Raw genomic sequence first — 24,405 nt, forward strand, 5'->3', positions numbered from 1 at the left:
ACGGGCCCTGTACCTGAGAGTTGGTTTGTAAGTTGGGGGGTGGGTGCAGTGCGGATTTACCACTGGTCAGTTGAAGAGCTGGGGAGGAAGCTCACACTGTACCCACGTTCAGCAGAGCGCGAAGTGGTTCTGTGGTGCCAGACAGCCAACAACCAGAGGTCACCACAGGGTGGATCAGTGGGGAGAGAACTCGGGAATCTCTGGCATTCCCTTCTCAGGCTGTGGAGACTCAGTTGTTGAGGAAACGCTGGTCCCAGATGGAAAGGGTCAGGAAGACGCAGGGAATGTTGTGAATTGGGGATTGAGTGGGAAGTGTGGAGGCACAGGATCAGCCAGAGGCAGCACTGAACATTCACCCACCTGCTCCGTGCTGGTAAGTGTGGTCCGCATGAGGCTTGTTCCTTCCCCCACCCCCACACCCCTCTCAGCTCAGCCCACACATGCCTCTAATTCCTCATGTTTATCCAACTCCCCTCAGCTGTGGGAGTAAATCTGTCTCTCCTCAACTCCCCATCATGGTGATCCTCCTCCCCACCCCACTTCCGTCAGTGACCTTCGACCGTTCTCCTCTCCCATCTCTGACCCCTTCACCAACATTGAAAGCAAGTGGAAGCATTATCTTCGTAGAACCATAGAGAGATGCAGCACAGAAACAGGCCCTTCGGCCCACTGAGTCCGTGCTGACCATCTCCCACCCACCCTCTCACACACTTTGGGCAACCCCTCAGCCTGTTCCTGCCTGTGGAAGATCCCAGGAGATGCTCTTGTCCTGTGTATTGTTATCAGGCAGAGTGTGGGAAAATGTGTGGGGGAAAATGTAATAAAAGTTGGTAACTCAGGACGGAATATTTACCATTCAGAGATCGGTGACCTTTTAGCTGTGCACAGGGGGGAGAGTGGGGGCTGTTCTGGCAACAGCTGTGGCTCCAACTCTCTGTTCTCCCCACTGTCCTGGAATCACAGCAACCTTCGATCTGTGACCTGCAGGTAAAACGGTCAAGGTCAGAAAACACAGGGGGAGAGTCCATGCTCAACAACACTCCCTACCCCACTGCACCCATGTCCTTCTTGCCCACCCACACACACCCCTTCTCCTGCCTGTGCCCAACACCGCCCCACCAAGATCCATTCCCTCTCCCCGTCCGATCTCATCCCCTGCCCAATCCCCCGCTCCCAATTCCCACCTGCTAGTCTCTGTGCCTTCACTGAGTACCATGCCACACACCTCCCAACGCTGCTCTGTGCACCCCAAGGGGGCACGCTGGAGGCAGGATGTTGGTAAATGTACCCCTGCTGGGAGTTGAGAGGAACTGTGAAGCAAACATTGTCCCTCACCTGAAAACACTCACTCCTGAACCATGGAGTTACTGAATCACTGCAGTTAATTGCCCAGGCCACTCCGACAGCACCTCCCAGACCTGCCGTTTCCACTACCCAGAAGACCAAGAGCAGTAGCACAAAAGACACCACCACCTGTAGGTGCCCCCACACCATTCTGGCAGGGAAATATATCAGCTGTTCCTTCACCATCACTGGGTCCAGACCCTGAAACTCTCTCCCCAGCAGCTCTGTGGGAGACCTTCACCAGAAGGACCACAGCAGGTCAAGGAGCTGCCTTCCTGGTGACACCCAGATCCTGGGAACAAATAAGCACCTAAATAACAGAAGACCACTCTGCCCCAAACACCAGAGTCATGCTGGTGGTCACAGACGGCCAACGTTTGCCCCTGGGGAATCCCATGTGCCCACCTGTCATTTTCCAGGTCACAGCCACGATGATGCTGATGAGCAGGAGACCTCCCAGTACGGCACCTGCAATTACTCCACTTCTCGGGCTGAGTCTGGAGCTGGAGCTAGGGTCAGGATCCTCAGAATCTTCTGGCAAACTGTGCCCCGACCCCACCGAGAACAGTCTGGACTGGACCTCAATCAACCTGAGCTGGAACCTCAGTCGGTAGTTGGTGCCTGTCACACAATGATACAGCAGAAAGCTCAGACAATGTGCCAGGGTCACGCCCCATCATCACAGACTGGGGTCGTCTGCTCCTTACTGCTGGTTCTGTGGACACCACCCAGCCACTCCATCCTCACTCTAACCCCAGAAGGTCTCTGTGACCTGAGATCCACATTCTCCCAACTCACCCAGTGAGGAGCAGCAAACTGAGGATTACTGGGTCCTCTCCCTCAGCCTCACCAACTCCAACCCTAAACCTAAACCCAAGCCTCACCAGCTCGAATACTAACCAAGTCTAATACTAAACTGAAGCATAAACCTCGTTCTTGCCAACACTAATGCTAACCTTAACCCTCACCCCAGCCCTCACCAACTCTAAACTTAAACCTAACCCTCAGGCTAACCCTAACCAACTCTAACCCTAAACCCTACCCGAACCCCCCACGCTCACCAACCCTAAACCTAAACTTTACTCCTAACCCTTTCCCTTACCCCACTCTAACCCTACCCAGGTGAGTGATGGGAACAATTAACCAGAAAACACGAGCCAGGGGCAGCAGCAACACTTGAGGCATTACAGACACTGTGTAAGTGAGGGTCACACAGCACAAATTCAAGGAGGAAATGTTCTGATTTTCACTTGGGACCAAGCACTCGTTCCCTCCCAGACCCTGGGGTCTGACCAGCTGGACTTTAGTGAAAATTGGCTACAAGAGATTACACTATTTTGAGCTGAAACTTCTGTCAGTGCAGCTCATGTTCTGTGTGGAACTGTGCTGTGATTGGCTCTGCCATGGTACCATCATGTCCCACCACAGATAATTACCATGACAACTGTCCTACTGGCTCAGACTGACAACCTACCATGGCCCAACCTCTTCCTAATGTCACTTTCCCATTTTACACCCTGACACACTGGTTAAAAACACCCACACCTTGTGATACACTCACTTCCAGACAAAGCACAGCCAGGTCATGCAATGTCTGTCGTGAAATGTTACCAGTCCCTGCAGATCTGTGAACTCCAGGCAGGTTTAACATTCACAGATGAGTTTGAGCAGAAATGAAGAGTAGAAATAATTTTTGAAAAGCCTACATTACAGAACAACCCTGGCTGTGAACTCTGGCTCTTGTGAATTTTCAAACGTGTGAGGAACATGGTTGAAGTGAGAGACGATGAAAAACCTGGGCTGCCCACCACTGCACACTGTCTCTGGAACAAATGGCAGATTCCACAGAGGTGACTAATCATTTGATGATCCATTTACAGAGAGCACTATCTGTTTAAATATCTCTATCTTCATTGTTCTTTGACCTATTGCAATTCCTTCCAGGGTGAGCAGATTCAGAGACATTGTCTCACCGATGTTTATCAAAGGATTCCACTCCAGTAAAACAAATGATAAAATTATCAGTTTCTAACTCAGTGACCGATCTCCAGGGCGCAACATGTTTCAAACTTCTAGCACATGGAGGAATTTTACATCTTCATTAGTCACAGGTGAGGTACCAGAAGACTGGAGAATAACTAATATTTATTCCAGTCCAGTTTAGATTTACACCAGTGGTAGGGAAATTATTGGAGAAAACTCTAAGGGACAGGATTTATGTACATTTGGAAAGGCAGGGACTGGTCAGGGCCAGTCAGCATGGCTTTGTGCAGGAGAAATCCTGTTTCAATAATATGACTGAGTTTTCTGAGGAGCTAAGAAGACTGATGAAGGCAGGGTGGTAAATATTATCTATATCTGGAACTCGCTGCCAGTAGAGGTGGTGGAATTGGATACAATCACAATGTTTGAGAGACTTAAATAGGCAAGGCACAGAAGGATATGGACCTAATGAGAGCAAATAGGATAAGTGTAGATGGGCAAAAAGGTCGGCATGGACATTGTGGGCCTAAGGGCCTGTTTCTGTGCTGTACCACTCTGACTCTTATAATCTCAAATGTAAGTTGCTTTACCTTGTGGCTAGAATGCAGTCTATCCCTCTTCCATTATTTGGGGAACAGACCAAAGGATCCCAACATCTCCTGGTGCAACACAGGTCTGGTCACAGTGGTAGTGGAAGAAATGTGCACAGGTCTCACACCCAGTGAGGTGACAACACCTTCATTCAGCTCTGTGCCCTCTCCCAAGGGGTTCACAGGAACAGTCACAGGACAGTTTCACAGTGCCCACCGATTCCAATGTGAGGGAATGGGATCATCTCATGGGGACAATGATGATGCTCAAAGTTGCGACTCTGTGGGTTCAAGTCCCACTCTGGGGACCTGAGCACCGAATGCAGACTGACACTGCACAGTGCTGAGGAAGTGCTGCATTGTCAGAGGTGTTGTTTCTCACATCAGAGATTACAGTAAGGACCTGACCACTTTCAAACAGCACTGGAGGTGGTGCTGAGGGACAGCACCATTGCTGTCGACTTCACTCACCGTTGACACTGATGGAGAGATCAGTGAAATTAGCCCAACAACCCATGAACAAGATTCTGGTCGTTCCATTGAGTCCTGCGACTGGCACATTCCTGGAATCTACCAGCACAGCGTCCAGTTCCCACAAGGTAACTCCCACCGATACACAGCTCCCCTAGGACACAAAACAAGGCAGTCAGGATAACACTCTGGGCCCAAACCCCACTGACCACCTTACACTGTACCCTCTGGCACATTCAGCTCTACAGGAGGGATTAGCCAAACACTCCACAGCACTGTACCTCCAACTCACTGGGACAGGACACACCAATCCACAGATACTACGTAGTTAATGTCAGGGAAAGGAGGGTTGAGCATATACAAATGTTGCATCAGTTTCAAGGACATGGGGAAATGGGACTGACTGGATCTCTGTACAAAAGAGCTAGCACAGAACCAGTGGGTCTGAGCGGTGATCTTATAGAGCTGCATAAAATCATGAGGGGCATAGATAAAGATGAAGGTCTTTTTTCCAGGGTTGGTGAATCAAGAGCTAAAGGGCATAGGTCTAAGGTGAAAGGGGAAAGATTTAATAGAAACTTGAGGGGCAACTTTTTTTTTTACTCAAAGGGTGGTATCTATGTTGAATGAGCTGCCAGAGGAAGGGGTTGAGGCAGGTACAAGACAATTTTTAAAATACAGTTGGACAGGTACATGGATAGCAAAGGTTTAGATTATGTGCCAAATGGTGGCAAATGTGACTAACTCACATGGGACATCTTGGTCAGCATGGACTAGTTGGTCCAAAGGGCCTGTTTCCGTGCTGTATGACTATGACTGCAGATCCTATCTGAATTATTTCAAGCAATAAATGCTGTTTTCCTGTATTCCAATAAAGAATAAAAACATAAATCACACCGGTAATTGTTTTTGGACAGAGCAGATTCAGCCCAGTGCAAACTTACGTCAGCATCCACTGCCATGATGCTGGGCTGCTGCCTGAACACTTGCCCAGGGTCTCCGGCAATTGGCTCAGTCATCACGACCAAACCTGCCACAGGGGCCATGCGGTTCCTTCTCACTGCTTCCCTCTGCACCGGTTCTGTGGCCACCTACAACAACAACTTGGATTATGGAGAGAAGCACAAAACAGCAGATGCTGGAAATCTGAAACAAAAATCAGAAGATGCTGGAAATACTCAGCAGGTCAGGCAGCAGCTGTGGAGAGAGAAAGACTGAGCTAATGTTAAAGTTCTCACACAAACTGGAATGGCTGGTTATCTGAAATTGTTGAATTTATTGTTGAGCCTGAAGCCTGTGATGAGATGTTATTCCTTGAGCTTACAATGGGATTTGTTGGAGCAGCACAAGGGACCATAAAGGTCAACAACAGGAAGCTCAGTCAACCCCGTGGACAGAGGACAGGTGCTCTACATAGTTGTCACCAAAAATGTGTTTGGTTTCTCCAGTGTAGAGGAGGTCACATTATGAACACCACACACAGTACACTAGATTGGAGGAAGTGCAGGTGAACGGCTGCTCTGCTGGAGGGACTGTCTGCATCCCTTGATGGTGGGAAGGGAAGAGGTGTTGCACGTCCCATGGGTTATTGGGAAAGGGTTGTGCAAAGGGCAGAGACTGGTGGGGACAGTAGAATGGACCAGGGAGTCACAGAGGGAAGAGTCACTTCAACATTGAAGCAGGCATGGGGAAAGTGTGCTTGTGTGTTTATGTGGCACCTTCAACAGACACAAGCTAAGACAGTGTCAGTGTTATTGAATGAAATCTGACACTGATCCACATGAGGAGATATTCAGACTGTGACCAAAAGCTCAATCAAGAGGTTGGGAGAGAAGGGTGCAGAGGTTGGGGAGGGATCTCCAGAGATCGAAGGTGGAGCGAGAGATGGGGAGGGAACCCCTGAGATTGGGGGAGGAGAGAAAGGGGGAGAGTTGGGGAGGGAACCCCAGAGATCAGGGCTCAGGCAGCTGAAGGCATTCCCACCAATAGTGGAACGATGGAGATTTGGGGATGAATTGGTGGATAATAAGATCTCAGTGGGAGGTAACACCAGAGGAAATTAGAAGCAGGGAGTTGCAAGACCATGGAGAGATCTGAAAACCATGAAGAGAATTTTCTCACTTGTTATCAGACCAGGATTGAGGGTTGGTGCGTGAGTGCAGAGAAGATGGGAGAACAAGATGGTATGAACAAGAACACATGCCATCAACGTTTGCACGATCTCAAGTTCACAGAGATAGAAAATGGAAAGCCAGCCAAGAATGTGTTGGATGGTCAAACGTGGAGGTTACAAGGGGTGGACAAGGGGTCTGTAAACAAACAGCTGAGGCGGGGGCAGTAAGGGTCACCAAGAAAACCCAACCCTGATGCGTGCAGCTCTGTGAGAGCCCATTTGTCCATTTTGGCTGATGTGGGTGGAGCAGATTCTCCACCAGACATGGGGCAGGGAGACTGATACATCACACAGAGAAGTAGGAAGGAGCCATTAAACTGTGGTTGGCATAAAAGGCAGGTGGTTAAACTGAGCTCAGGAGCTACCTTGTGTTTAAGATCAGCTGACCATCTGTCAGTCTCTGAAAGGGACAGGTTGATGGAGGCCCAAATGGTGGAGAAGGGGATAGAAAGAATGGCTGAAAAGGTGGATTTTGAGCAGATGGAATGTGAAAAGGCTCCACATGAGTACAGACACCAGCACAGATAATGTGTAGAACATCTAATCAACAACAAGTTGCATTTATATAGCCAGCTGTGCTGTTTGATTGCAGGGGGTGGTGTTCAGAGCTAAATTGCAGGAGGGAGTTACCTGGGACCACTCTGGATCATCTGGAGGTGGAACTGGATCAGAGATCTCCAGGCCAGAGATTGCAAAGCCCAAGGAAGCACTCAGGTTTCCAGTCAACATGGCCTCACCAAGGTTGCTGGCGATTTCCTTCAGGTCAGAGAACCTCAATGTACCTGTACAATGTGAAGTGAACAACGGTCAGTTCAGGGGCAACAGTCTGGGCATTTCACCCACTGATGTGTTGCTTCATCTGTAGAGAGATCCAGGCAACAAGTGTAACACAATCTACAGCAAGGCACTTGCCCTTTACTGACGTGACGTTAGGGGAGAGGGCGGAGGTAGGGCAGGCTGCAGAATTTCCGCAGAGTTCTCCTGCTAAACCCCCATAACCTCAGGGCAAAGCCACCGTCCCTGAAAACACAGTCACCTGCAGGTTCTCTCACACACCACCCTTCATCATCACTGGTTCTGCACTCCAACACTGCGGGAGCACTTTCACTGGGGGACTGCAGCAGTTTGAATCTGTGGCTCATCCCTCCTGCTCAAGGGAATTGGGGATGGGCAATAAATGCTGGCAGTTCAATGATGCCCATTACTTGAAAATTAATTTTAACAAATTGTGTTAAGGACAGATTCACAGCAGGGTGGTGGATTCTGGAAAGCTTTCAGTAATGGCATGGATACTGACAACCAATTCAACATGTAACATTCACATGGGAAGTGGAGAAAAGGTGGCTAAAAGGCCAAGATAAGATTAGTCACATGTACATCGAAACACACAGTGAAATGCATCTTCTGTGTAGAGTGTTCTGGGGGTAGCCCGCAAGTGTCGCCACACTTCCGGCGCCAACATAGCATGCCCACAACTTCCTAACCCATGCGTCTTTGGAATGTGGGAGGAAACTGGAGTACAGAGGAAACCCACACAGACACGGGGAGAACGTACAAACTTCTTACAGACAGTGGCCAGAATTGAACCCAGGTCGCTGGCGCTGTAAAGCATTATGCTAACCATTACATTACTGTGCCTGCCCATAAGACATGGCCAGATAGATGGTGTAAGGGATGGTAGGGCTGATCAACCACTGATTGTCCCTACATTCTGGACAAGTTGGGGAAATGCCTGTCCCAATCCCAGCCAATCAATCATGGCACATCCAGATCGTGGTGCATCACTAATCATGCAAAGCCGGCTACACGATCTGGATTATGGATTCATACCAATCTCTCATGTTTTATATGTACAGTTAAAAACTGCAGCCTCTCAAACTTCAAGTCACAGTTTTTGATTTTGTAATGGAGCTGTAACAAGGTAGGTTTGACATGACTGGTAAAAGTTTATCTATTTAGTTATAAATTAGGGTGACACAGTGACACTGCTGCCTCCTAGCTCCATAGACCCTGGTTCAACCCTGACCTCAGCTGAGGTCTGTGTGGAGTTTGCATGCCCTCTGTGACTGCATGGGTTTCTCCCAGGTGAACGCACAACATGGACCAGTACAGCACAAGGACAGGACCTTGCAGTGGCTCCTGTACAGGGACACCCAGCTCCCTTTGAACATTTTCCAGTCTCTCATCAGTTTCTCCTACCTACTTTTCCACATTGTGCTCCATCTGTCGTGTTCTTGCACACTCCCTCTGCTTGTCCATTCACTCTCTTTACATCCTAATCACTACTTATGCTCTCACTCAGCAGACTAGGGAATGTGACATTTGGTCCCCTCAGCTAAATCGATGAGACAGGTTGTGAACAGATGGCATTCAGGCACTGATCCCTGCAGAACCTCACCAATCACAGCCTGTTGACTCAACACAGCCCCGTTTATTCCCACTTCGTGGTTTCTACCTGTTAACCAGCTCTCAATGCACACTGGTATCTTACCTCAATTTCACGTCATCTCATCCTGTCCACCAACCTCCTGTTGGGACCTTATCAAAAACCTTCTGAAATTCCAAATCCACCCTACTTACTGGTTCTCCATCATCTACTCTACCAGTGACATCCCCAAAGAACTCCAATAAATATGTCAAGATATCCCTTTCATAAATCCTTGTTGACTCTGATCCATTGTATTAGAACTGTTCTAATCGTCCTTCATTAATAATGTTCCCAATGACTAGGTCAGCCTAACCAGCTTGTCATTTCCATTCTCCACCTCTTCTTTGTCCAATGTTACAGTTAACGGGTGATCTCCTGTCTGGACATCAGTGACATTAATAGGCTTGCACCTTTCTGTGAAATTAACACATTGGTTACGTTCAGTTTCACAACTTCTGCTGGTGGTATTTCAGCTCAGGACATTAACAAATGCCATCACACTTGAATAAGGAGAGGCTGCAGTACAAGGTTCTACCTGGGTGATGTGGTGTGGGACATGAAGACGAGGGACAGATCTCCATTACCTGCAGCACTGCTTGTGTTGGTGGAGTTACTGCTGTTTGATGACAACTGCCCAGATGGAGGGTCTCCGATCTCCACTTCCACCGTGATCCCTGTAGCCCGCCTCTTGCGACGAGCAGCCTCCCGCACGATCTTGGTAATGCGGATTTTACTCGCCGGCACGTCCAGGAATAGGGCGAGGTTGTTTGCTAGGTCAGGGCCGTAAAACTCATCCACTGTCATTGCAGGTAAATTGAAGGAGATGAAGAGCGTGGGGGCTGTGTGGATCTCAATGGGAATTGAACCTCTCACTAAAACATTCAGCATTTGGTATTTTCTGTCAAAATAGTTTGCTCCAGAGACCGGAGAATTCAACTTGGGAACAAATTCTCCTGTGAAGACACAACGAAAACCATGAAGAATACAGCGCAGTAAACCTGTGCAAGCCTCATCTGCACAGTTCCAGTCTCCACATTACTGGGTTGGATTGCACTGGGAGCACTGTGCACAGTTCCAGTCCCCAGATCCCTAGGTTAGATGACACTGGGAACACTGTGCACAGTTCCGGTCTCTACATCACTGGGTTAGATCACACAGAGTACAGAGCACAAAGCACAATTCCAGTCTCCATATCCCTGGGTTAGACCACACTGGAAGCACCGTACACAGTTCCAGTCTTCACATCACTGGGTTAGACCACTCTGGGAGCACTGCGTTCGGTTCTGGTATCCTTATTAAAAAGTCCATATAGTGGCATTGGACTAGGTATAAAATATACCATGGAGAACATTCCCAGAACTGAGAGGTTATACCTTAGGACAGGCTAAACAGGCTGGGGATAAATCCCTTGCTGAGTATTCTGGGGGTGACCTGATTGAGATTCGACCAAGAGGGGAGACCAGACCAAGGGCCATTAATGGGCACCAGGAAATTAGGAGAATCCCCTTCTCCCAGTGAGTGGGGGGAGGGGGGGGGTCAGTGTGAGGGTGGGGGTGTGTGGGACTCATTCCCACAGAAGAATCCTGTTCTCCTAGAGATTTGGCGGTAGTGGGGGGGAATGATAAATGTTGATCAGGTGAAGGGCAGGGAGAGGTTCTGCTGCTGGTTTACCTGGGTAGGTGGGGGCCCTCAGGGTGTAGTCCGTGTGTGCGCTGTTCCACTCTGCGTTGGTTGGAGGGATGAGGGTGCCATTTACGTACACATCCAGGCGCTGTGGCGATGAGTAATAGATCGACAAACGAACAGCCTTTATGGGAAAGGTAAAGGATTTTAGCTGTGGAGTTTGGCTCTAAGATCTCTGGTGATTTTCAAGCCAAGAACCAAGTCAAATGAAACATGCATCAACAATAACTTACGTTTATGTGGCCCCTTTAATGCGGTTAAACAGCCCTATTTACTTGGCGGGTGAGGACGTGTTTGTTCAGGTGAACAAAGCTGGTCGCTGAGTTAAGGTAAGGGTTAATGGAGGAGAAACGTGGGCAGGTTGAGGGAGTGAATCCCAAAGCCTGGAATCCAGCAGAGGGGGGAGGACACCAGGAATCACGTGGGTTCCAGTGTGGAGAAGATTCCAGAGGTACTGAGGCCATGGAGGGATCAGAAACTCAAGACACTGCAGGACTGAAAGCTGGTGGTCAGCGAGCATGCTGGTGAGGTGTGAACTGGATGGTGAACTCTTGTCAAATCACACCATTCCCCCCTCAACATCCAGTCTACCTGTGTGACAGACCCTGAGACAAGGACAAAGCTGAAGAGCAGGTGAGTCATAATCTCATCACAGTCAATATGTAGAGGGAGAAACTTGGTTCCTCTCCCCAGAATTCAGCACAGAAACAGACTGACTTTGTGACTTCAGTCTTTTCACTGAGCTGCTGCCTGCAGAGCAGAACAAGCCCCTGGTGTTAACTGAGCTTTCTACAGACTCACAAGCTGCTTCAGATTGACAAGCAGCGAGAAGATTGCAGCTTCCTGATCAGTGTCAGAGATATCACCAGTCTATGAGGCAAACTCTGTGGCCGTTGAACCCACTCACTCTGAGGCACTTCCCCCACACACTGCTCCTTGTAGACTGGATCAACCTGGTCTCCCCCACCCTATTGTTCACACACACACCCCACCTGTGGCTGTGGCCTTCAGTCCTTCACCAGATGCCTCAAGAAATACATAAACAAATTAAGAATTCACCACCTGTATCTGTGTTTGTGGGACCTGTGTATTGTGTTGGGGCTTACGTTTTGATGCGTTTATGAGGCCTGTGTATTGCTGCAGTTGTGGGGCTCGCGTCTGGTCCATTTGCTGCTCATTAGATCAGGGACCACTCACTGAGAAGTTGGACCTTCCCACACAGACCATCCCCAGCGTTGCTCCCTCCAGAGCCTCTCTCACTCTGCTCACCAGCTGCCTGATCACATTCTTCTCCCTCCCTGGGGGAAATGGAACCCAATCTCTGGGCAGGAATCCCACAGGAAAGGGTGTCACATCCCATTGAATTTTCCCTTCAATGGGAGTAACTTAATGGTGTGATTCACGGCAGTGGGTTCGGTCACAGTAATACCTCACCATGTCGCTGGTTTGTTTCTGAATCTGGTTGTCCTTCACCACCCAATCATCTGGCCACCTCCAACCCCCACCTCCCTCTGCCCACCCACCACTAACATACTCAATGGACAGGCACTGTTCCAGTGAAGTTGGACAGAAAATGAACCTATAATTGCGGAGTGCAGTGAGGAGAGAGGATCTACGAATGGCCGGGAATGATGGGGACACTTCCTTACTCTGCTGACATCAGCGCTGGGCAGCAGCAGACGCAGACTCTGAGGACTGGTGCTGGTGAAGTACACGTCGCACGACTTGTTGGTGGCCACGATCCCGTAGAAAAGTGAAATCCTCTTATGGCACGTATATCCAGAGCACCAGCCATGGTCCTGGGGACCTGTCGCAGCGAGACACAAGGCAAGTTGCAGAGTCAGAAACAGGATCTGAGCAAATCCCGAAGTGGACTTAACCACACCGACACACTACTTTTTGGTGAGAGTGGTTTGAGCTCCCAGTAACTAGTGTCTCCAGAATAAATCATTCACGTAATCCCAACTTTCAGGGACAGAGAATAATGTCTCCACATTTTGGATCAGGGACCAGGTGTAAGTCAGAGCAGGGCTCCCTCACTAACCAGCTGCCATCAGTGTTGAGAGGAGTTCCTGGCCTTCAATAACAGATACGGGGGGGATTGCTTCCCTGGCTGGGGGGTCTAGAACCAGGGACAGTCAGGATAAAGTCGAGGGATGTGGGATTGGGCAGGAAGGGGGAGCTGAGATGCAGGATCACCACTGGAGCAGGTTCAAGGGCAAGGACAGCTTTGCCTGCAATAAGACCATTCAGATTCTGACTCCCAACTAATCTACCTGTGGACAACTAAACTTGACGTAATCCAAATTAATTTAACATGGGCAGGTAGTCAAAAGTCTTAACGTGGTCCAACTCAGGATGTATTCTGGATGTACTCATCACTCAGAATGCAAAGGAAACATGTGGTATCAGGATACAGGTGGAAAGTGACCGGGGGAAATAATAAAATGCTCTTGAAAGAACCTTTGACGTGAGATTTTACATGAATACTGAAAGCTGGTCAGTGCAAACTGCAGGATGAAAGTTGTAACAGTTGTTAGCCTGTCTCTGGAGAGAAGGCAAAGACAAGCTATGCCCAAACACAAGTCTCCCCTCTGCCTTGGAACTCTTGCAGCTACTTTAAATCCCATCAGGGGGCGATGGTGATTTAATAATGACAGGGCATGGGCTACACACAGAGCGGTAATAACACCAAAGAAACCCCGAGCTGCTGGAGAATCGTACAGCATGGAAACAGGTCCTTTGGCCCAACTGGTCTATGCCGACCAAGATGCCCATCTGAGCTCGTCCTATTGGCCTGTGTTTGGCCCATATCCCTCTCAAACTTTTCTATTCATGGACCTGTCCAAGTGTCTTTTAAATGTTGTTAATGTATCTGCCTCAACCACTTCATCTGGCAGCTTGTTCCATGTATGGACCACCCTCTGTGTGAAGAAGTTGCCCCTCAGGTTCCTGTTGAATCTTTCCCCTCTCACCTATGCTGTCTAGTTTTTGGCTCCCTTTCCCTGGGAAAAAGACTGTGTGCGTTCACCCTACGTCCCTCATGATTTTATACCCCTCTATAAGGTCAGCCCTTATAGAGTTGGATTACACACAGAAAATGCTGGAAACACTTTGCAGTTCAGGTGGTGTGTGTGCAGGGAGAAGCAGTGAACACTTCAGGTGCTGGAATCTCTGGAGGTACACAGTGAGGATGGAAGCAGGGAGGATATGGCAGAGCAAGGAACAAGAGGATGAGCCTGTGACTGGGCTGGAGAGTCAGGACTGAATTCTTGGTCCTCCACTATTGACGGCAGAAAGCAGACGCACCATTGATGAGGTCCAGGTAGCCATCACAGAGCAGAGCCACCGGGGAAAGTCTCCTATGTTCGGTATCAGAGTCCAGGCTCTCAATAACCAGCAGCTCATAGTTCAGCCCAAAGCACTTATAGCTTTGCCAGTCAGGCATGTAGGTACACGTGGAATCTCGGATAATCCCTGTGGGAACAAATTCAGAGGTGATATCGTAGCATTAAAGGCAGTCGCTCAAAGGGAAGGGACAGAATCACACAGTCTCAACACTTCTACATTTTTCCATCTTCAGATGTAACATGCTCGCTTTTACACAGGGAATATAATCTACTACAGCATAGATAGAGGCCATTCACTCCATACAATTGGCCCCCGCCACACTCTTGCCCGAGAGCTTTGCAGGTCCCAGCACTTGCCAGTATCTCCCTGGTTTCCTAGATTTCTTTATTAAGTCATACGTACATCGAAACACACAGTGAAATGCATCTTTTGCATTGAATGTTCTGGGGGCAGCCCGCAAGTGTCGTCATGCTTCCGCCGCCAACATAGCATGCCCACAACTTCCTAATCTGTACGGCTTTGGAATGTGGGAGGAAATCGGAGCACCAAGAGGAAATCCACGCAGTCACAGGGAGAATGTACAAACTCCTTACAGACAGCAGCCAGAGGCCAGAATTGAACCTGGGTTGTTGGCACTGTAATAGCGTTATGCTAACCGCTACAAGACTGTGTTGACTGTTCTCCTGTCACCAGAAATAATTTCTCCTCCCTCGAAACCATTTGAAACTTTAGCCCCATTTTCTGTGCACCTCTGCACAGAAGAACTTGCCAAGATTTTGCTGACCCCTACTTGTCAGTGGCCTGACAGCTGCCCACAGATACTGTGCATTTGTCCTGGGTCCAGGGGAAGTGGTGACCCCACTGACGAGTGCTGGGGAAATGCTTCAACTCCGATCAATGTCACTGGCATGTCCAGTTGATATCTGGAACTTGCTGCCAGAGGAGATGCTGGAATCAGGTAGAGTCACAGAGCAAGGAAACAGGCCTTTCGACCAAACTGGTCCACGCTGATCAAGATGCCCCATCCAAGCTAGTCCCATTTGCCATCATTTGGCTCATGACCTTCTAAACCTTTCCAATCCATGCACCTGTCCAACTGTCTTTTAAAAGTTGTTATTGTACCTGCCTCAACCACTTCCTCTGGCAGCTCATTCCACATACATACCACCCTCTGTGTAATAAAGTTGCCCCTCAGGTTCCTATTAAATCTTTCCCCTCTCACTTTAAACCTATGCCCTCTAATTCTTGATTCCCCAACTCTGGGAAAAAGACTGAGTGCATTCACCCTATCTATGTCCTTCATGATTTTATACACATCTACAAGAACATCCCTCAGTCTCCTATGCTCCAAGGAAAAAAGTCCAAGCCTGTCCAACCCCTCCCTGTAACCCAGTGTCTCGAGTCCTGGCAACATCCATTTCAATCCTTTCTGCACTCTTTGCACTCTTTCCAGTTTAATAACATCTTTCCTGTAGCAGGGTGATCAAAACTGAACACAATACTCCAAGTGCGGCCTCACCAGCGTCCTGGACAACTGCACCACAACTTCCCAACCCGACCTCCTACTCGCCTCTCCTCTACACCACCCCCCCACCCCAGAGGCAGCCTGATGTGCGTGGTTCTGACCTTTGTATGGTGCCACCTGGGATACAGGAATGCGGCTCCCATTCAAAGATGTCAGCAGAACCTTCGGGATTCGGTAATCGCCGAGCCCGCGGCGTTTGTCACCATTCCATTCGTACTCCGACTGTGGGACGACAGCTCCCACTCTCCCCAGGAATGAGCCATCGAGGTCTTTCAGCAGGGTCTTCTTCTTGCCATCGCAGTCCATGTCCACACAGTCACTGGGATTCACCTTACTGGAACACAGACAGGGGTGATGGGCAGAGCTTCCCCAGAAAGGCCAGACCAGCAAAGGCACAGCAACAGCAGATCCCAGGAACACCAAGGGCTCCTGACGAAGGTTCTTCAATCTGAAACATTATCTCTGTTTCTCTCTCCACAGACACTGCCTGACCTGAGTACTTCCAGCATTTTCTGTTTTTTCAATTTCAGGTTTCCAGTGTCTGCAGTTTTCCTGGGAACCTGAGACCCAGACAGGTGATGGCCAGGGTGTGTGTAGGGAGGAAGGGGGAGGAGTCGATCTTTGGGATGTCCAGTCCTGGATGAAATGACAGGTGGCATTAAACAGGAACAGAACCATGGGAACAGGGAGGGGTGTTAGATACGCTCATCCATTGTCAAGTGTGTGCACAAAGACACAGCCGGACATACAGGCACACGGTCACATATGTACATAACCATACAGATGGGAAGCTCCTCTGGTGAGGGAAGGGCAGGGTCAACATTGCCGGCTCGTTTTTGAGGGTGGGTGCTTCAATGGCCGAGGTGGTAATATGGGAAGAGGGGCTTCCTGAGAGGAATTGTTGTCTCATGAGCCACAGAGGGCGGGACTAACTGAGAACAAGCCATAGCCACACACAAAAAGAGGGGAAAAAGGGGGCTGGCAGCAAAACCCTGCAGATGCTTGAAATCTGGAAGAAAGACAGAGTGCAGAGAACACTCGGCAGGTCAGGCAGCATCTGTGGAGAGGAAACAGAGTCAGCGTTTCAGGTCGTTGACTCTTCATCAGAATGAGTGACCATGAACTGAACTGGTTCCTTTCCCACCACGATCCCCAACAGTGACACCCCCTCTCGCCCCACCCACCAGTCAGTGGCTGGGCTCTATGGGTTGGAAGCTCCCCAGTGACAGTCCCTGACTCACGTGATGTCAGGCCTGTGTATGAAGACCTTCCCTCGCTCCTCACTCTGGTCGATGGTGATTCCCTCCACCAGCACTGGGTGCTGCACATCCTCATTGTCAGGGTTACTGATAAACATGACGTTCAGCTGCTGGGAACACACGCCCCGGAATCCCACAAATGTCGTGTCTCCGGAGAAAGGAAAGGCAACAACATCACTGAAGTAACAAGTGACCAATTTACACAGCACCAAGATGTCACCTGGTCCTGAAATCTCCCGGGGTGCCTCCCAGATCATGACCCCTCCCACCCGAAACTTTCCCTCCCACCCCACCCCACCCCCAGCTCCTCCCCCAACCTTTCCCTCCCACCCCACCACCCATAACCTCTCCGCCCCACGCCACCACCAACCTCCCTCCCACACCAACCCCTCCCACCCACCCCAAACCCCACTCCTCCCTCCCTCCCACCCCATCCTCTCCCCACATTTCCCATCGTACATCATGGAAACAGACCCTTTGGCCCATCGAGTCCACGCTGACCATCATCACCCACTTACACTAATCCCATTTTATTCCTATCCACTGACCCCAGATTCTACCACTTATCTACACTTCAAAGGCAATTTGCGGTGCCCAATTAACCTACCAACCCGCACATTGTTGGCACGTGGGAGGAAACTGGAGCACCCGGAGAAACCCACATGGTCACAGGGAGAACATGAAAACTCCACGGACAGCACCCAAGGTCGGGATTGAACCCAGGTCTCTGGAGCTGTAAGGCAATGGCTCTACCCACTAGTTCACTGTGCCACCCCCCTCCATCACTGGTCACTGACACCTGCAGCCTTTGACACCCTCCCTTCACTCACTCTGCACCATCATCAGCCCACTAATGGCCGGGTAGCTCATCAGCACAGAATGCAGATGTCGAGGTGCTAAGTTGGTAGCCGAGGCGAACGTTGGCCAGCAGATCCCACTCCTTCCTGTGGCAGGGAGACAGGACACCGATTAATCCCTGGCCTCCCACACAAACCACACCTTCATCATCCTTTGAAAGGACTGTCCTTACCCCAAGGCTGTCTGGGACTCCAACTGTTCCCTGTATTAGTCGAAGCAGAATTGTCTTGCAGAGTATCTGAGCAATTGAATCCAGGACTAACTCCAACCACCAAGGCGTTCTTTAGGAAAACATATACCAACATGGCAATTAGCTGGGATTATCCATATGTTATGAAACCACTGGATCGTCATTCTGCACTGGATATTTTCCCCAATTCTTGAAGAAATATCAAGGTCCAAGTAACCCCAAGCTACCAGCATGGTCAAAGGGTGTTTATCGATCAGTGCCCCCAACAGACCCAGCCTTGGAGGGGGGAAAACACTGGCTGGGAGAACTTTGGGAACCAGAGGTCCATGGCTCAGGTTTTCAAACAGTGCATCCCAAGTTATTGCACTTGAGAGAACTAACATTACCTCTCCCACCATCTTCCTGGGGAGCTAGTTCCGAACTTTCACTGAAATGTTTTATATGAAACCAGGCACAGGGAGCTTTCATAAGCTCTTAACAAGAACCAGCCTCCTCAATCAGCACTCAGTATGTTGAGTGAGAATGAGCAAGGTTTGGCAATCTCTTTCACATGGCTGTAGACAGATTAGTGCAGCAGACTGAGATCACTTACAGTAACGCGAACGGTTTTGTTGGATATCCGATGTGAGAGCGCTGGAGGTCCGTAAATCATTGGAAAAATACCCAGTGCGTTGTCCACCAGAGTCACGTTGGAGACTTGCACAGAATCTTCTACCTGTAATAAGGACAGGTTAGTTTCCATGCTGAAAAAAAACTAGAGTCATCAGGGAATATCTGCACATATGACCTTATGAAGGAAGAAGGTAGTTGATGGAGCAGAGAGGATTGGGCCTGGATCATTGCCTGGCTCCTGCCAAATGATCTCTTTTTTTCCCCAAAAAATCAGCCTTAAGCATAATCGATAGCCAAGCATTTTCTGACGTAGAGAATTTCAGTGTATTTATAACCCTCTGGTTAAAGAAATTCATTCTCACATCAGTCCTAACTCACCAGCCCATCCTGAGACTGTGCCCCCTGGTTCTGTGCCCCTTGGTTCTAGACCCTCTGGCTGGGACAGATGGCAGCTCTCCTGTCCATCCCTCCAACAACTTCGTGTTTCAATGCAATACCTTCTCATTCTTCCAAACTCCCAATCTTTCCAAATCTTTCATAACAGGACAAACCCTCATCCCAGGAATCAGTCCAGGGTGCCTGTGTTAAACTAATTCCAAGGAGAGTTGGTCCAGGGACAGAAGGAGCCACAGGACTCTAGCTGAGGTCCCACCAAGGCCCTGTACCATCTCGGTGAGGCCTCTCACTGACAGTCCCACCCTGACACCTACAAACTGTACCATCTCGGCCAGGCCCCTCACTGACAGTCCCACCCTGACACCTACACAACTGTCATTAATTAGTTCCTCCTCTGTTGCCTGTGCTAACCACACAATGTGGTAACAGCAGCACCTACTGAGACTATGAAATTTAGTTCTGTTGTTATCGAAGGTTCTTGCATTTGATAAGAAGGACCAAGGGCAGGGTCCATCTGTCTCTGTCAGGACCTTGTTGTCCAGCAGCATGGTCCACACAGGCTGCTGCTACCTCATGCTTACAACAATCACCAGTACATTTCCAATGTTACATGTAAGTTGCAACAAAGTGTAAATGGTCAGACATTACCTAGGCTGTCACTTGAGTGAGCCAAGGCAGTGACTTCCTGGTCAGTCTCAGGCACCGGCGACTGGATCAAGGAACAGGGAACAAATGTTTTCTGAGTGAGAGGCTCCCAGACTTCTTACCTGGAAGTAAATGCCATAGTCCTGGCATTTCCAGACCGTGAACCCTTGGATAAGGGAGCAGTTCGGGTATCCGTCTCCATTCATGTAAACGCCAATCCGTCCTCCACGGACCTCGTTATCAGTCCATGGCTCAGCGGGGTTTGGTTGTCCTGTGGACATCAGCCAGTGGTTACATCGTGCAAGCCCTGCACGCGCTCCCTGGCCTACAGAAGGGTCCCTGGCCTGCACCTGCCCCGTTTAGCAGAGACTTGTTTAAAAACTCTCACCCTTGTCTTCAACCCACAAGTTTCCTCCAGGCCTGAAATTGCTCCTCTTGCCTTTAAGTAGCCCCACTCTTCTCCTACCCACCACTCACCAGCTCCTTATAGTCTCCCGAGCCCATATGGAGGCCATTCTGCCTCTTGAGCCTGTCTCAGGCTCAGGGTAGATGTGGATTGATGTGCCCCAACTCCACCAGCTCTCTTCCTTCCTTGCCCCTTGTGGGCCCATCTGGTGAAAGTCCATGCCTTCAGATACCATAGGGACACAGGTAGTGGCCGGTTCCCATTGCTCTGTGTCAAACACTGATCATACCCTGAAATGGACGGGCTGTAAATCTATTCCTCCTTTGCTCCCGATCCTCCCAACCAAGGAACAATGTCTCTCTATTCACTCCCCGAATGAGTTTCACACGAGGAACCATGAGCCCATCCACTGAAAACTCACATGGTTTCTGCAGCCCCTCACCATAATTCAGCCCTTGAAGCCAAGCAGAGGTTTTGGGAATTTTTAGTGCACCCCAGCGTTTGAAGGCACAGACTCTGGGTTCCTCGCCCAGTCCTGTATGCCTGCTTCCCGAGGACCTCAGTGACACCAGTAACTTGTGCACACCTGAGGCAGTAATGTTGGGACTCACCAGGACAAGGCTCTCCGTTAATGTGGTAACCAATCTGCTCAAAGCTTACAACGACGTTCTCTTGTAGCACAACCTCAGAACCCTTATTCACCTGGAAAATAAGAAGCACTGACATGTAGATGTAAGGAATAAGGTGGAGAGCAGAATACAAGAAGCCCAACGTATTGTACCTTCCAAACCCAAGGCTTGTCACTAACTGCAGCTGTCAAACACCATCCACCAACTTACACCGCTCCTCAGTCCACCAATCACCTCAGACGCCTGTCTCACCATTCCCCTTCTCCTCTTTATACCGACCATCTCCCCTCTCAGTCCTGATGCAGGATTTTGACCCAAAATATTGACAATTCCTTCTCCTCCAGCAGATGCTGCTTGACCCTCTGAGTTCTCCAGCAGATCTACCATCCACAGGGTGTGCAGACTGCAGGCTGGACCCCGGGGTGAGCAGAGAGTGGGCAGAGGATTTGACAGAGGGTGGGTATGAAGGGGAAACAGTGCATGGGCCCAGAGCTGCAGAACTGGGCAGAGATTGGGGAGATGTTACCACTCCCATGATGACGAGGAGATGCCTACACTAGGCGGGTGAGTAGGACGAAGTAGAGAGGGAAAAGAACAGCATAGATTGGGGGGGGAGGAATAGGGGCTGGAAGGGTGGTCTTGGAAGGAGGTGGGGACTCCTGGTTGGTCAGCCTGGTTGGTGGTGAGATGTGAGGCAAAGGGACCCAGAGAGTGAGAACTCCCCCCACTGCCCCTCCACAGATGTGATCTGTGAGTGCTGCCATTCTCTTGCCAATCAGGGTCTGGTGTTGGGGTCCATGGACTGGGGCAGTGACTGGGGTGGGGGGGGGGTCTATGGGTTGGGGATGTGTCTGGTGTTGGGGGAACATGTGTTGAATCAGTGTCCAGTGTCAGGGGTCCCTGGGTTGGTTCAGTGTCAAGTGTTGGGGTTCCCTGGGTTCGATCATTGCCTGGTGCCGGGGGTCTCAGGGTCAGATCAGCGTCTGGTGCTGAGAAAGATCCATGGGTTGGATCAGTGCCCTGTGCTGGGGGTCTCTGGGTTGGGGATGTGCCTGGCATTGGGGGTCCCTGAGCTGGGTCAGTACCCAGTGTCGGGGCAGGTCCCTGTGTATGATGTGAAGGGGAAGCTCAGGGAGGTACTGAACTCCTCTCCCCTCCCACGTACCTCGACAGCTGCTGTCCAGGAGTAGGGAATCGCCGTCGACTTGCTAAGGACCACCAGGTTCCTCCTCACTCGGTTCCTGCTCCCCCACACTTTGATACCTGGAGAGGATGAGGGGATGCATGTGTTATGCAGGATTTCTCTGGAGGCAACACAAAAAATGCACATGGACATTCCTGGGAGAAATGATCAGGGCAAACCTCAAATCTGTGACACAAGGTATTCACCACAAACTGTTCCCCAACCCTCACCCTTCCTCCCCTCATGCTCGCTCTGCCATTCATCTATTATGGCTGATCATCTACCTCATCCCCACTAATCCAAATCCCTTTATTCACCCAGGCACTGTCAGTACCTGCCTTGAGTACACAGTGACTGATCTCCACAGCCTTCTGAGGGTGAGAATTCCACAGTCACCTCCCTCTGGCTGAAGAAATTTCTCCTCACCTTTGCCCTCTTATTTTGAGACCGTGACCCCTGGTCCTAGACTGCCCAGCCAGGTAACATCCTCCCAGGTAAGAATTTGTAAGTTTCAATGAAATCATCTCTCATTCTAAAGTGTGCAGGTCCAATCTCTCCTCATGGTTCCAATCCCTGGACTCGATCTGGTGAACCTTCACTTGTCAAGAGCAGCTACTTCCCTTCAACCTGCACAACCCTAATCACTGCCTCAGTATAGCAACACGATGATCAATTTGCACTAATAGTGGGCTTTGTCTTTTCTTTGTTCTAATTGTGTTCTTTCTTGTAAAAATTGTGTGCAATTTATGTGTATTTCTTGTGAATGTTGTTTATATGATGCTATGAGCCTGTGATGCTGCTGCAAGTAAGTTTTTCATTACTCCTGTACAAACATGTACTTGTGCAAATGACAACAAACTCGACTTTGACCCTGACTTTATTGTAACTATCTGTCCAAGGGCAGGGACAGCCCTGCATATGGTTTTAAAGATGCGGTCCCACCAGATGCCAGTATAATTGGAGCAGAATTTCTCTACGCCTGCACTCAAACCCTCTTGCCAACACACCATTCTCCCCCATGACAGCAGGCATGTAAACCCTGTTGATTCAGACCTGATCGCTGGACCAGCTGTCATCCTTCTACCAGCTTTCACACTGCCACTCTACGTTGCACCGCTCCCTCAGTATTACCCATCCCACAGTATGATGCTCCCTCAGTACTGCCCCTCCAACAGTGCGGCACTCCCTCGGTACAACCCTTCCCACAGTGTGACACTCCCTCAGAACTGCCTCACAAGCTCGGGATCAGTCCCCACTCTGCACTCAGAGACAGGGCCCCACATACCTTCTCCCAGGGTGTTGTAAATGATATTGTCGTCGATGTTAAGGCCATCCGTTCCAAAGACCCCGATGGCTGGAGCAAATCCATTGTGAATAGCACAGCCCTGAATGTACGAGTCATTCCCTTCAACCTGGGAGAGAAAATTCCAGCAAATCTCAGGAATGAGGGCCTAATGCTTCAGTCATGAAACCAAACACATCAATTTCTACCCAGAGATCCCCACTGACCCACTGGACAATCTGGGCTTCACACCCATGGGACGGTCCAGTCCCTCAGCCAGTATTCCCCCCACAGCAGAACGAGCAGAGCTCAGAGCCTGGTGGGCAGAGCGTCAGTCTCAGCCCAGATTGGTGGCTGCCATCCAGTGGCATCATTGTTTCCCTCCACCAAGGTGTAGGAGACAATAAACCTTCCCAACTTAGATCAAAACAGTCCCCGTGCTGGAAATCAAGGATATGCTGGGAATACACAGCGGGTCAAGAGAGAGATGAGCATTGATCAGAACTTTCCTCAGGCCTTGCACTGGCTGATCCCACCCCCGTTGTGAAGATGCTCCCCACCCACAGGAGGGCTGTTGATGTTCTGAACATACACACTGCCAGCCTCTGAACCCTTTCACCTGACAGTTGAAGGAAGAGCAGTAAAGACGTGAGCACAAGGGAAGACCCAGCCCACCTGTAAATCCCAACATCTCTCCCCTCAACCTCCTCAAGGGAAGGAGGTGAAGTGTAAACACAACTGTGGGTAAAGTGTAACGTGTGATTGGCTGGGTCCAGGGGAACTTGGAGCAGGTACGCTGGACTGCACAAGGATGTACTGTGTCCAGATCCTCAACATTCACATCCAGAGGAACTCTTCACCGGGAAATGGAACGGGAAAATCTTATCCCCTTAAAGGAAAACCAGAAAGATGTCCAAAATCCTCCCACAAACCTGGCCGAGGTTGAGAAACGCCACAGAGTAGCGTGGATCAAAGTAATCCAGATAACCCATCTGACCACAGTGGTAGAATTCAACATCCTTTATCCTGGCATAACCTGGGCAACAAACAAAATGTACATTGATTATATCGTTGAAGCTCATCACCCTCCCAACTCCCAGACCAATTCAAATGAAACATTCATTGGGCTGTGATGAAGGAAGATGGAGATGATTCACTGGTTCATTGTCCAAAACAAAGCCAGGTCACCAGCCTGCACCACTCACCACCAGCACGTATCACACGTGTCAGCAGGGGCTGGAGATAGGTTGTTGGTTCTGTTCTCGGTCCATAGACATGAGAAAAATCAGGGCTGTCACTGAAGCGCCATACAGGGCTGCCCCTCTCACGGCACCTCCCACGCCTTTCCTCATGGTGAGGTCCTGTAGTATCACGGGGAAGGTGTGAACAAGAGGAAG

At 49.8% G+C, this 24,405-nt stretch overlaps 1 protein-coding gene across 1 annotated transcript in view; it reads right to left on the reverse strand.

The window, feature by feature from the left end:
- Nucleotides 1–1,654: 1,654 nt before the first annotated feature.
- pkhd1l1.1 (PKHD1 like 1, tandem duplicate 1) overlaps nucleotides 1,655–24,405 on the reverse strand; it is a 105,252-nt gene continuing 82,501 nt past the window's right edge. Inside the window, exons 56-73 of the mRNA XM_052023513.1 lie at nucleotides 23,941–24,044; nucleotides 23,012–23,138; nucleotides 21,709–21,806; nucleotides 20,526–20,616; nucleotides 19,631–19,779; nucleotides 18,448–18,570; nucleotides 17,838–17,946; nucleotides 17,638–17,751; nucleotides 16,790–16,955; nucleotides 15,650–15,882; nucleotides 13,982–14,149; nucleotides 12,322–12,479; nucleotides 10,661–10,796; nucleotides 9,615–9,942; nucleotides 7,192–7,357; nucleotides 5,333–5,479; nucleotides 4,389–4,542; nucleotides 1,655–1,965 (exon numbers count right to left, since the gene is read on the reverse strand). Coding sequence (XP_051879473.1) covers nucleotides 1,655–1,965; nucleotides 4,389–4,542; nucleotides 5,333–5,479; nucleotides 7,192–7,357; nucleotides 9,615–9,942; nucleotides 10,661–10,796; nucleotides 12,322–12,479; nucleotides 13,982–14,149; nucleotides 15,650–15,882; nucleotides 16,790–16,955; nucleotides 17,638–17,751; nucleotides 17,838–17,946; nucleotides 18,448–18,570; nucleotides 19,631–19,779; nucleotides 20,526–20,616; nucleotides 21,709–21,806; nucleotides 23,012–23,138; nucleotides 23,941–24,044 — 2,882 coding nt within the window. The remainder of the gene's footprint in view (nucleotides 1,966–4,388; nucleotides 4,543–5,332; nucleotides 5,480–7,191; nucleotides 7,358–9,614; nucleotides 9,943–10,660; nucleotides 10,797–12,321; nucleotides 12,480–13,981; nucleotides 14,150–15,649; nucleotides 15,883–16,789; nucleotides 16,956–17,637; nucleotides 17,752–17,837; nucleotides 17,947–18,447; nucleotides 18,571–19,630; nucleotides 19,780–20,525; nucleotides 20,617–21,708; nucleotides 21,807–23,011; nucleotides 23,139–23,940; nucleotides 24,045–24,405) is intronic.

This window comes from Pristis pectinata, chromosome 9, assembly GCF_009764475.1.
Source record: "Pristis pectinata isolate sPriPec2 chromosome 9, sPriPec2.1.pri, whole genome shotgun sequence".
Taxonomy (NCBI): Eukaryota; Metazoa; Chordata; class Chondrichthyes; order Rhinopristiformes; family Pristidae; genus Pristis; species Pristis pectinata.